This window comes from Pelecanus crispus, chromosome 6 (assembly GCF_030463565.1).
Source record: "Pelecanus crispus isolate bPelCri1 chromosome 6, bPelCri1.pri, whole genome shotgun sequence".
Classification (NCBI taxonomy): Eukaryota; Metazoa; Chordata; class Aves; order Pelecaniformes; family Pelecanidae; genus Pelecanus; species Pelecanus crispus.
The window spans coordinates 58,194,767-58,206,988 of NC_134648.1; the positions used below are offsets into that span (position 1 = coordinate 58,194,767).

Below are 12,222 nucleotides of genomic sequence, written 5' to 3' on the forward strand. Positions count from 1 at the left end.
TTCCTGTAAGTCTCTTAAATGTAAAATTGCAAGTCATCAAATAGAAACAGAGTAGAATTTTGAACTTGTTGCTGCCTTTTTGTATCTAAGACAGTAGTCTGTTGCTGTAACTGAGGTTGAATACTTGGAGGATAATTTGAAGGAAAGTATTCTTCAACCTGCAACTTGGCAGCTTTTGGTATTGTATGTGTTTTTAACTAAGAGTAAAAGATTTAAATCATAGTTTTGACATCAGAAGGTTGCCCATTGCCTAACCAGGGTTACTTTCTCCCTTGATATATAGTTTACCTGTATGGCCATACATGAGAAGGGTAGCAAAATTTTTAATTAAGCTGTTGTGTTGGATGTGACTTACTTTCAGTGGAGGCAGAAAGAAGGGGGTGGAACACTGAATTTAACAATTTAGTCTGTATTTCAAAAATCTCTGCTTCTTTGTGTTTGCTTAATCTGAGAGCAATACAGGTTTGCTTGTTTTTGTGAATAGCTAAACCACTGTTATACACTCTGTTTTAGGTACATCCGAATAACATGCTTTATTACTATACCTGTTTTATATTAACTGCTTTTTTAAAGAATACCTCGGTATTACTTTGAAGTTAATGAAAGCAGTATCTGTAAGCCCAGAAAAACAAATAAACTTGAAATAAAGCTGAAAATACTATTGCTAAAGATAATAACATTTTAACTTATGTTTTTGAACATCATTGGTTCAGACAAATCTATACCTGAATTGTGAACATGAAAATGTGAATGCTTGTAGTGACTGGATAGTGGATTAGTTACATGTAAAAGGATTTGAAAACTGTCTATGTTTTGCATTTTTAAATGCTCTGAGTTTCAGGTTTGTTTTTTTTTTTTTTTTCTAAGAATGTGCTTAAATTTAACTGCATTTAAGGTACGCATATGTATTGGGTTTACGTGGCAAGGTTTTGGTAGCAGGGGGCTACAGGGGTGGCTTCTCTGAGAAGCTGCTAGAAGCTTCCCCCATGTCCGACAGAGCCAATGCCAGCCGGCTCCAAGACAGACCCGCCACTGGCCAAGGCCGAGCCAGTCAGCGATAGTGGTAGTGCCTCTGTGATAGCATAATTTAAGAAGGGAAAAAAGTTGCTGTGCAACAGCAGTTGGAGCTGGAGTGAGGAGTGAGAATATGTGAGAGGGATGACCATGCAGACACTGAGGTCAGTGAAGAAGGAGGGGGAGGAGGTGCTTCAGGCATCAGAGCAGGGATTCTCCTGCAGCCCCTGGTGCAGACCATGGTGAGGCAGCTGTGCCCCTGCAGCCCAGGGAGGTCCATGGTGGAGCAGATATCCACCTGCAGCCCAGGGAGGACCCCACGCCAGAGCAGGTGGGTGTGCCCTGAAGGAGGCTGTGACCCTGTGGGAAGCCCACACTGGAGCAGGCTCCTGGCAGGACCTGTGGCCCCATGGGGAGAGAGGAGCCCACACTGGAGCAGGTTTGCTGGCAGGACTTGTGACCCCATGCTGGAGCAGTCTTCTCCTGAAGGACTGCACCCCGTGGAAGGGACCCACGCTGGAGCAGTTTGTGAAGAGCTGCAGCCTGTGGGAAGGACCCGTGTTGGAGAAGTTCATGGAGGACTGTCTCCTGTGGAAGGGACCCCAAGCTGGAGCAGGGGAAGAGTGCGAGGAGTCCTTTGCCTGAGGAGGAAGGAGCAGCAGAGGCAACGTGTGATGAACTGACTGCAACCCCCATTCCCTGTCCCCCTGTGCCACTTGTTAGAGAAAATGGGGAGTGAAGTTGAACCCAGGAGGAAGGGAGGGGTAGGGGGAAGGTGTTTTCAGATTTGGTTTTATTTCTTACTACTGTACACAAGTTCTCACTCCTCTCTCCTGCTCAGTTTTGACTGGTAATAACTTAAACTGATTTTCCCCAAGTCGAGTCTGTTTTTCCTGTGATGGTAATTGCTGAGTGATCTCCCTGTCCTTATCTTGACCTACGAGCTTTTTCGTTATTTTCTCTTCCGTATCCAGTTGAGAAGGGGAGTGATAGAGCGGCTTTGGTGGGCACTTGGCATCCAGCCAGGGTCAACCCACCACAACGTACATGCTTAGATCGTGGTGGAAGCTCATCACTGTTAATCATGTCTTGTTTCTTTTTTCTTCGTGAATGTAACAGCTAACATTTTGCATAACTGAAATATTACATCATTTGAATTTGCATTGATTTTTAAGCCCTTAATAAGACTAATATAATTTTCTTTTGTCTTGTGGATTGCAGCATTCGACAGAAGGGATCAGGTTGACAGCTCTGAATGACAGCAGCCTAGACTTGTCTATGGACAGTGATAACAGCACATCTGTGCCTTCGCCTACTAGTGCTATGAAGACGAGTCCATTGAACAGTTCTGGAAGTTCTCAGGGGTAATGAAGACTTTCAGTCTTATTGCTGCTCTATGTTCCTTAATTACTTGTGTTAAAAGCTTAGCAAATACTGCTTGTGTGAGATATGGCAGTTACCAAGGTGTGAATGTTCCAAATTGGAGTTTGCAGACATTCTTATTTCCAGCTTGAGTGCTAGAGCAGGGCTAAATTTGGGGGATAGGGAGCATGACATTGGACTTCAGGTGAGGAATTGTAAAGATGCTTAGAAGAACAAGGTGATATAAAAACTTGGGGGCGCTGCAGTAGGAAGCTGTGAGAAGTAGTGAGCAGGAAATTGAGGTGTGAGAGTGAGGAAGAGTTCTGTGAGTTTTGGATCAAAATGTGAGACAGTAGAGAAGTTTAGGCTTTCTCTTGGGAAATCAGTAGTGCTGCTATTACTGATGATATCTATGCAAATTAGGCTTAAGAACATAATTTTCCATTGTATTTTCAAAGTGTACATATTAATGTTTATCTTAATCCTAACTTTCTGTCTTAAGTCTTTTCCTATCTAAACTTCAATTTGCCCAAGTAAACGGGATTCTACTCTCTTCTTTCAAGAGTCTCATGTTTGTCTATTTGATACACAGAGAAGTTAACATCAATCTCCTACAATTGTGCAGTATTAGATATATATTATAGGATGTTGTGTAGGATAAAAGACTTAAGTTCGCTAAACTTACTCCTTTTGACAAGTACTCTTTTGGTTAGTCTTCCTTGGTAAATGATTTTCAATAGTTGATGCCACTGACCATGCTATTAAAACAAGTCTATGATATCTAGGATGTCACACTTGAAGTGGAAATTGCCCTGTGTTGATTTTAGACACATATTGCTTCCCTATTTCTTGAAAATAAAAACCGCAGCATTTTTGTCATGTGAAATCCCAGGCCTTTGCTTGGGAAGTCCAGACTGAAATCATAGTCATAATGGTCTGTGTAGATTGAAAACAAACTTTCTGTTCTGGTCCTTCTACACTGGTTTTGTTCCGTCCTTCAGGAAAGTAGTTGCTATGTTTTCCCCTGCGCCTTATTTGGGCAGGCATTGCCTTAATTTTTGCCTTTTTTTAATGCAACTTCTTACTGGTCTAAAAAACTGTCTCTGAAGTGATCCAGATTAAGTATTTGAAATGACTTCCGTTGCTCAAGTTTGATAGTAGATTGCTAATGATCATTTCTGTCTTCCTACTGTGACATAGCAGTCTAAGTTCTGCTCTATAATGTAGGTAAAATGCTATCAGCTGTGGTTACTGGCTGTGCATTGTGGTGTGATGAAAGGTGAATCATATAGCATGATAGCTTTACTAATGTTCAGCATTTTGTCATTTTTCTCTTTTTAGCAGAAGCAGTCCTGCGCCCGCTGTAACAGCAGCATCTGTGACCAACATACAGGCTTCTGAAGTCACTGTGCCACAAATAAATTCCAGTGAAAGCTCAGGGGGTAAGGAAAATGGCATAGTATATTGTTTCTATTGATCTTTTTTTTAGTAATATGTATAAAGCAATTTTTCTTCCAGTTTGAGGTCTTTACTTAACACATGTTGTAACATGTTCTCCTTGATATACAGATTTAACTAATTTCTTTAGGACTGAGGAGATCATGGCAGAATATTTTGTGCCGCAATGTTTGTTTATTCTTAGGGATTTATATTCTCCATTCACAATAGTAATAGTTTTCCGATAACCTGATACAGATCTGTAATTCAGTTGGCCAAATGAGGAAAAACTATTTAAAGCTGGAAGAGCAATTTTTGTATTTATTTTTAATCCATTTTGTAGTTAAACCCAAGAGGTGGTTCTGTACTGTCTGCAATCTGTGTTCCCGTGTTCCTGCTCCTTATGCTTCACAAAATTGATTCTAGGAATGAAAAAGACTCAGATGTGAGCAGAACACATGTTCCTTACTGACATCTTTTGAGATATGTCCCACTGTGTGTGCTGACTTTATCCTCCATATTTTCTACAAGAAAAAGTACACTTCGTTTAAATTTTTGGTTTTTTAAATTGACTTTTTAATGAAAGAACAAAGGTATCTGGTGAAAATGTTCACTTAGCAGGGTCAGCTACTCCTCTCTTTTTTGATGGAACTTTAGCTGTATACAAGGAGCAAGTCAAAAATAGATGGAAAAGGGGACCAACTGGTTAGCCTTTCAAGACAAGATCTCCCTTATTTCACTCTGACATGTGGGACAGTGGAGTCTTACTGTTCTCTCATTTTTATCGTCAGGTGCATCAATATGAGTAAGTTTGTCCATGAGCACTAAGTGGAGCTTAAATGGCATGACTGTTTTTTGGATTTGGAAGCATTCAGAAGTTGTTCATTCTTGTATTTTGGTTAATCAAAAGCAGTCACCTGATAGTTATTAATGAAAAATTTCCTTAGTGTAGTTTTTCTTATCCTGGAGCATCTCCCTATGTGTGCTTATTGGTTTGAGGTAGGCAATTGATGAGGTAGAGCTTTGTCATATGGAGCATTTTTCAAAAGGATGTATGGAATGTCAGATCTTTATCTGATGCTCTGTGATGACTTCATATCTGTCATTGTGTACTCTGAGCCTGAGAAACGATAAACTTCATGTTTGAGTGACAAAGGGAGCATCAGAATGCTCTTGGATTTGATTTAAGGCAGTCTTTGGCAAAGCATATATATATGGCTGAGTACAGAAACAGTAAAACTGCTTTAGGTACCAAGAATAATACAGCTATATTCGCACAGAGCTCTATCTGGGCTAGTATACCCTGTTGTTAAGTAGGGTTGATTAGACAGAGTGTCACTGACATGGCTACCCTGTATCTGGTACAGGAATTCTTTCTCGGAATGAGCTTGAAACTAAATTGTGCTGTGTATGCACACCTGCTGTTGCAAACGTGATGCTTACATCACCACTAACTGTACCACTTCTTTGATGCCTGCTTGATACCAGTAGTTTTGAATAGAGACTGAAAATACCAGTGATTGAACTGAAATGGTTGTGTCAACTTGTTGAAGCTTTTTAAATTATTTATCCATAGGTACTTCAAATGAAAGCATTCCTCAAACTGCCACACAACCAGCCATTTCTCCACCACCAAAGCCTACCATCTCTAGAATTGTTTCCTCAGCGTATCTATTAAATCCATCACCAAGAACTTCAGGAAATGTTGCAACAAAAATGCCTAGCCCTGTCACAGCAGTGAAAAGGACATCTTCTCCCCATAAAGAAGAGTCTCCCAAGAAAATGAAAATTGAAGAGGTATTTGAGATTTTTGAGATCATACCATAGCAATGTCCAAAACTTTGAATATTAATTTCAGCTGCAAAGTGCTGATTCTCATATTCCAGGTTTCAAATATTTCGTTAAATGGGTTGTATATTTCCTACTCTGATTACATTGCTGCTTTATGTATTCAGCTTGCTTAGGGGTTACTGGTTTTTTTATTATGCTGATATTCGTCACGTGACACATGTACTGCATTAGCACAAATGCTTAGATTCTAAATTCTTGTCTTAAAAGTAATTTTTTGTTAGAGTATAACATGTTAAGTCTTACAGTTAAATTTGTCTTCAGAAAGACTTTACGACCTTATTTTTCTTGTTGATTTTTTTAAAATGTTTTTATGATTTTTAATAGTTTCTGGGTTTGTTTGCATTTCAGCAGGATGAAATAAGTGAAGATACTAGCTGTATAGATTTGAATGAGCATGAAAAAATGGAAACTAAGGTATCTATGCTTAGACCATACAATTTCATGTATATTAATTGGGACTCTTCCTTGTGAAAAGTACTGTGTTTCCCTCTAGGAATGATTAAGAGTGTTTGTAGATATACTATAGAGTCTACAGTAAAGATATCAAAATGAAATGTTATTTTTCAATATATATGTCAATATTAATGAATTGCGGTACATTACCCACTGCCAGGCCAAGCTGAGCCTGAATTCATGGTCACATAGGACAGTGATTTCTTTGCTGATCACTCATGCAGTATTATGGATAGTGGAAAAAATTAATGGTGATATTTAAATTTTTAAAATCAGATCAGGGATGTGTCTATAAGCCTTCCTTTGCCTGCATCCCGAACTTCGTGTATGTTGCTTAGATAGGACAGCTGTTCTTTAATTATTTCATTGGGATTTTTGCATGTTGGGCTGAGAATCCCAAAGCCAGGTGCTACCTTGTTCACTTTTTAGATAAAAAAAATTTCAAATGATGGTAAATAAATCTTTTCTGATAGTGAAATTATTGTATGAAGTTACAGCATACCTTTTGGGGGACTTCCAGAGATTCAAGCATGTCCCTCCAGTATCTTGTAATTTAGCAGACAATTTTTCTGCTTATTGGTGAACAGATAGGGTGACTGTCTTTAGCATTAACGATAGCAGCTCTCCGCTTGGGTGTACAAAGTTTTTATAGGGCATGTTCTGTTGTCTTTGGAAAATATGCTGAGAAATTAATGAAAGTGTTTTAAGTGCTTTGGTTCATAGTTTCCACACCCTTAAGTGAGGAATTGTATCTTGTTATGTAGTCACCTTGAAATCTCTTAGAACTCAAGACAGGTGAAGGCAGAAATACATGTAAGCATTTAATCCTAACATTGAAAATAGATCCTCTGGATACAGATAATAATAAAAGACATAGGTAATCCCGTTAGCTTTTATTGTCAGTCTCCTCTAAATCTTATGTCCTTAATATGCATGGAAGGAGATGGAGAAATGAACTTCTTTAACATAAACATAGATTTTTGTCCATTGAAATGCATGCCTTTTTGTTAGGGTATTGTTTACTAAATGGTACAATTTTAACTAACAGGCTGTTTTCATTAAAAATGAGAATGTGCCACTGTCCTGCTTTAGCCATGCAGTCCCACTGTTTTACCTGAAAAACTGACTTTGACATTCATCTGTTTATCCAGAAAGCTGATTCAACCCATTAAAGTAGCAGGAAAACTTCTCTGGCAGAATGGTGAAAGGAGTGGAAAAGCACTTGAATTGGCAACAAATTCAGTAGCTTTTCACGTGGTCTTCCTTGATACTACACTTCTTGTCTTTAATGAGTTCAATGAGATGTAATGTTTTCCTATAGGATTCTGTATAAAAGGCATTAAGTGGTTAAACAAGTGACAACTGAGAAGTGATGTAGCTTGTGTTGATGTCAAATTCTTAATCAGCAAAACATTCTCTAGTGTGGTGATTTCTGCATTCTAAAAGGATGGGTATCAATGCATCAAGTACTGATACTTGTCTTTTTTCTTTTGCTGTATATGTGCAACTTAAGGCATTCTAGTTAATGGAGTTCTGTATAAATAGCTTTTATAACTGGAAGTGGTGTAACTATGTTGATGCTTTTGATTTTTTAGGAGCAACTTGAGACAGAAGTGAATGTTAATTCTCAAACAGAAACTCTTCAGACAACTTCTCTGCAAGCTCCTCAGGTATTGTTTTTAAAAACAACACTTCTCTGTGTGTGTGTGCTAATCTGTGGTGAAAACATTGAAATTAAAATGAGTCCAGATGTTAAAAATAAATGTATAATTTTTAATATAAATCCATTGTATGGAAAGCTGCTTGTTGTTACTGTCACAATTTTTGTGTTTTAGATGGTCATTGATCTTATTGAATGTGCATTGTAGCTAAACATGTATGGCTTGCCATACAAACTGACCGAAGCTGGATTCGCTCTTCTGAATTGTGCCTTCAAAGTAAGGGGCTCAGTTTATTCCTTTGTGCTTTGCACATCACAGAATAATCCTTGCTAACAAGGAAACAAATGCTTTAAATAGCTGCTGCTCAAAGATGTTCTGGTAGAGGTTGAGAACGTCTGAAATGTAACTTCAGATTCTGATATTTGGTATGAGAGAGAGAGAAGTTATAATCTTAAAATTCATTAGCCAGCTGTGTTGCTTCACTGCAGGTATTGTAAGTGTAAGGAACATTGGAAAAATAGATATTAAGTTAAGAATTCTGTGGCATTCACTCTAAATTTTTTGTTCCTAATATTGTAACAACTTTTAGAGAACACATCTTTGTCTTTCCTACCATTTTTAAGCTTCTCTTAGTGCTCTACTGATTAAAGTTTCACTCTCACAAAGCGTTTTATGCACACTTTACTCATTAAATGATGTGTAGTAAATGTATTGATTGAAAATGGCGATATATTGCAGTAGTGTTAATGGTATTTGTTATTGCGCTTTTTGAACTGTATGAGCAGTACTGAATAAAGGTACCAAAATTGTTTGGCAAAAACTGTAGATGTTACATGCGTACTCTGAACTGCTTCAGGGACGTTTTTAGATCATATAGTACACCAAGTTTATTTCACCTGTTGTTGAGGGGTGATTATATAAAGCTTTGTAGCTTTTACAAATTGAGTAGCTGTTACTTTAGCAAAAGTAATCTGGAAACTGCCAAAGGATGGCGGGCCTCTTCTGTCTATTTTTCAGTATTCTCGTTGGCTTTGTTTAAAACACTGCTCATGTTGCAGAAAATAGAAACATGTTAAACCACAGGTCAGCACCAACCAGCATGGGCTACTGGGGCAGGGGGAAGGTGGGAGGTCAAAGCTATTTTGCCCCGAGTCGTTGCATTGTGCTTTGCTACTGTATCAGTCAGTGTTAACTCGGTTGATTTCTTTTTAATAAAACAACAATTAAGAGCAGTCATTTTCATACAGCTTTTCCCATCTTATATTAATTTTGAATGTTTATAACATAAGAAAACATTTTCTGATAAATCATGGCAAGTAATGCATAGTAACTGGCTTATTGTGGTGTCAAATAATCTGCCAAAGTGGAAGAGAAATACTTCAAAATCTAAAAAAAAAAGAAAAAAACCACACACACCACCCCAACAACAACAAAACAAAAAAACAAACAAAAAACAGTAGAGGCTTGTTAAGCATGTGAGAAATTAATGAACCACACTGAATCTTGAGATTGTTCCTTTTCTGTGTTTTCCTTTATTTGGCTTTAGATATAATTTTGCTCTGTGGGATTTAAGCCTTTTAAGTGAGAAAAAAGTGTTCAGATTATTTTCAAGGTGAAATTCTTAACGCAGTCATGTAGCCCTGTTTCAGAGTTCATCATATATTTTTCATGTAAATATAAACCATTATGAAAAGTTGGAAGTTTGGCTGCAAAGAGCTTTTAAACAGTCTGAAATATAAATCTGTGAAGACACATACTTACACTGGGGACAGTTTTCCATCATTTGTCTGTAAGGGGCTGAGGCTTAACACCGAATTGTTCAAAGGAATTTCTAAATACTAAACATGTAGAGTAGATAGCAGATATCAGCAATCAAGCACCCTTATTATGTGGATATTATGTTGTATTATAATACAGGTTACTAGTAAGCTCAGCTTTATCTGCAGCATTTCCTAATTTGTTGCAGTTGTCAACAAAGGAAATGCATAGTGTGAAAGAGACACAAATTTTCCTTAATAATGACTGTGTAGGCAAAGGACATATCTGCTTCTCTATTTATAATTTCTAATTATCCTCATCTTGCTATATTTTTAAAAACACTTCTAAAGATCTTGGTTTTGAAAGTTAGTGCCAATTACTATAATATTTTTCTTTTGATATTTACAAAGTGAAAATACAACCAAACTTCTTCTTTTCTTTTCAGAAAACACCCAGTACAGACCTTTCAGATATCCCTGCTCTCCCTGCAAATCCTATTCCTGTTATCAAGAATTCAATAAAATTGAGATTGAACCGGTAAAAACAACCTCAGGGGTCCATAAACAGTATCTGCCAACTCAACCTGTCGTCTTCTAATGCTAGAAAAAAAAGGAGAACGGAGGGTGCAAGACTAGAACATGATCACAAACGGATTTAGGTATATTTTGTGCACTTCCCTTTCTGGGCTAAAATCACCACTTGATCGGAAGTCCAGGTTAGTATGTGAAGCCAGGAGTACAATTAATGTGTTAGCAACAGTTGCATTAAATATTTCAAAGGATTACTGCCTTTAAAAACATGAACACTATTTGTAGCCATATTTGACATTCTGATTGAATTTGTTTGATGCATTGTTTCAAAATTGAGATAAAACTGGCATAAGAATCCCTTAAATGCACTTTTATGTACTTTTTTTTTATTGGAGTATGACTAATTTTAGATCTTCAGCTGGTACACTTTTGTTTTATTGAAGAATCTCTTCAATAGTAGTAATCTGCAAATTAGATGACATTCTATGATACACTATACATTGAAAACAAAGTGTGTAGTGTATCTAGTTCAACTGCCATCAAGCAGCAGTAAGCCTTTAAAATGAAATGTCAAATCTTGAGGTTATAAGACATATGTTGAGGAAGTAATTGGGAAGTTTTGGTATTGGTGGGACATGATTAAGATGTGGTCTACTTTTATTTATAGGATTGTTTTAAGGTGCATACAGATCAGCAGTCAAACAGTAAATAAACTTTCTTTTCAACTAATCAAACTCCTTTATTCCCTTTTTGATCCTTTTATTTCTTGGGAAAAGCTTTTGCGTTTAATATTGGGGTTGTTTGGTGGGGTTGGTTTTTTTTTGTGGGTTTTTGGTTTTTTTTTTTTGGTTTTTTTTTTTTTTTTTTTTTAAAGCTTGTATGCACCATATAGGACAGTAGTTATTTATACAAAATAAAAACAAGCCAGACCCTCATTGGGGTTCCCCCCTGCTCCTTACCTAATCATAATACCTTGTGGCCTGTAGGCACAAATTCAAAATTTTGTCCCATGACTAAAGTGTTTAAGTAAATATTGTGTGCCTGTGAAATACAACACCTGTCTTGATGGCCTTTGAATCACTAAATATAAGATGATTTTTGTACACTCCATAAAAGTCCTGTATGCGTTAAAAAGCTTCAAATTTTAAATAAAGGCAAAAAGATTTTTCCCTAAGAATTTTAACATTTTTATTTTTAGATGGCTCATCAGAAATAGTTTTACATACTGAACAACATTGAATTTTTAAAAATCATATTTCTAGTAAGCACTTGACATCTAGTAAGCTCTCTTACTCCTATTTTTTGTTCTTGTAGTCCTATCAAAAAAGACAAGCAACAACTTTTTCTTTTGAAAGAACTGAATCTCTCATGGCAAAGAACAGCAGTATTTGAGGAACATGAGGGATACCAACAGTAATAACAGATGTAGATAACAAACTTCATGTTACTATTACTTAGTTCTGAAATATGTGGGATGTCAAATCATACTTCCCATACTTTGATTAGCATGTTTTATGAACTCCCTTCTCCCATTGTGCTCCATCCTATTACACGTGCATCTTTCATGTTAAAATTAAATTACTTACACTCTTCCCCTTATCCTTCTAAATTAATTCTCCAAAGTCAGAGTGTAGCTTATCTTTTACTTAGGCTGTGCAGTAACTGAAGGGTTTTTTTTGCCATTTGTCTAAGATGTCTAGTATACAATATTTCTCTTTTCCTTGCCCTGTGCAGCCTGCTGTCGTCCACCCCCCAAAGAAGGTTATATTAACAGTTGAAGTGTACAAGGTGTCTGTGTATTTTGTGTAGCTATGGAGTTTAGATCGAAATTGCCAGGCACAAATTTAGTCTTGTCATTTTGTTTACACATCGGAAAATCTTTTTCATTTTATTAAACGTTTCATGTTAACTGCACCCAAGTTTTGCCAAGCTGGAAACTTGGAACCTTTCTGTATAGTGACTTTTTAATTCTAGTTTTCATAACCTGGAGATCAGACTGTTGCTTTCGCATGATGTACGTAGTGTCTCATGACTGGAGTTTGCTTTGTTTTATAGTATCTGTACTCCTTGTATTTTTCAAGAGCTATTTTGTAAACAGATGATGTATTTCTCCATTGAAAACACAATAAAAAACAGCACAATCCCATAGTTGTCTG

At 37.0% G+C, this 12,222-nt stretch overlaps 1 protein-coding gene across 10 annotated transcripts in view; it reads left to right on the forward strand.

Moving 5' to 3' along the window:
• PAPOLA (poly(A) polymerase alpha) overlaps positions 1-12,222 on the forward strand; it is a 461,100-nt gene that overhangs the window by 35,590 nt on the left and 413,288 nt on the right. For 3 of the 10 annotated variants that reach the window (XM_075712958.1, XM_075712963.1, XM_075712966.1), the window contains 7 exons: positions 2,236-2,378; positions 3,718-3,818; positions 5,390-5,610; positions 5,989-6,078; positions 7,713-7,787; positions 7,986-8,054; positions 9,982-12,212. In XM_075712958.1, the coding sequence (XP_075569073.1) occupies positions 2,236-2,378; positions 3,718-3,818; positions 5,390-5,610; positions 5,989-6,078; positions 7,713-7,787; positions 7,986-8,054; positions 9,982-10,077 (795 nt within the window). In that variant the 3' untranslated portion in view covers positions 10,078-12,212. Of the gene's footprint in view, positions 1-2,235; positions 2,379-3,717; positions 3,819-5,389; positions 5,611-5,988; positions 6,079-7,712; positions 7,788-7,985; positions 8,055-9,981; positions 12,213-12,222 lie in introns of those variants that run through there. The other 7 variants (XR_012831147.1, XM_075712960.1, XM_075712961.1 and 4 more) reach the window with 7 other exon arrangements.